Genomic DNA, 219 nt, shown 5'->3' with positions numbered 1-219 from the left:
GTTGTTGCTGCTGCAGTTGCTGCTGCTGCAGCTGCTGCAGCTGTTCTCTCTGTCTAACCCTGCTGCAGCACTTGTTGCTGCACTTGCTGCTGTGTAGATACTGCAGCAGGAATCGCACAAATAGCACCCAAATGCTGCTGATGCTGCTGCAGCTGCTGCTGCTGCAGATGCTGGTGCTGCTGCAGCTGGTGCTGCTGCAGTTGCTGCTGCTGCAGCTGT

At 56.6% G+C, this 219-nt stretch overlaps 1 protein-coding gene across 1 annotated transcript in view; it reads right to left on the bottom strand.

Moving 5' to 3' along the window:
* Positions 1 to 53: 53 nt before the first annotated feature.
* Positions 54 to 219, bottom strand: part of EMH_0030630 (uncharacterized protein) — a gene marked incomplete at both ends in the record, with an annotated part of 816 nt that continues 650 nt past the window's right edge. Inside the window, one exon of the mRNA XM_013494434.1 lies at positions 54 to 219. Within this exon, the coding sequence (XP_013349888.1) occupies positions 54 to 219 (166 nt within the window).

This window comes from Eimeria mitis, genomic scaffold, assembly GCF_000499745.2.
Source record: "Eimeria mitis Houghton genomic scaffold, Emh_scaff1157, whole genome shotgun sequence".
Lineage (NCBI taxonomy): Eukaryota > Apicomplexa > Conoidasida > Eucoccidiorida > Eimeriidae > Eimeria > Eimeria mitis.
This window is presented reverse-complemented; position numbering and strand designations above follow the sequence as displayed.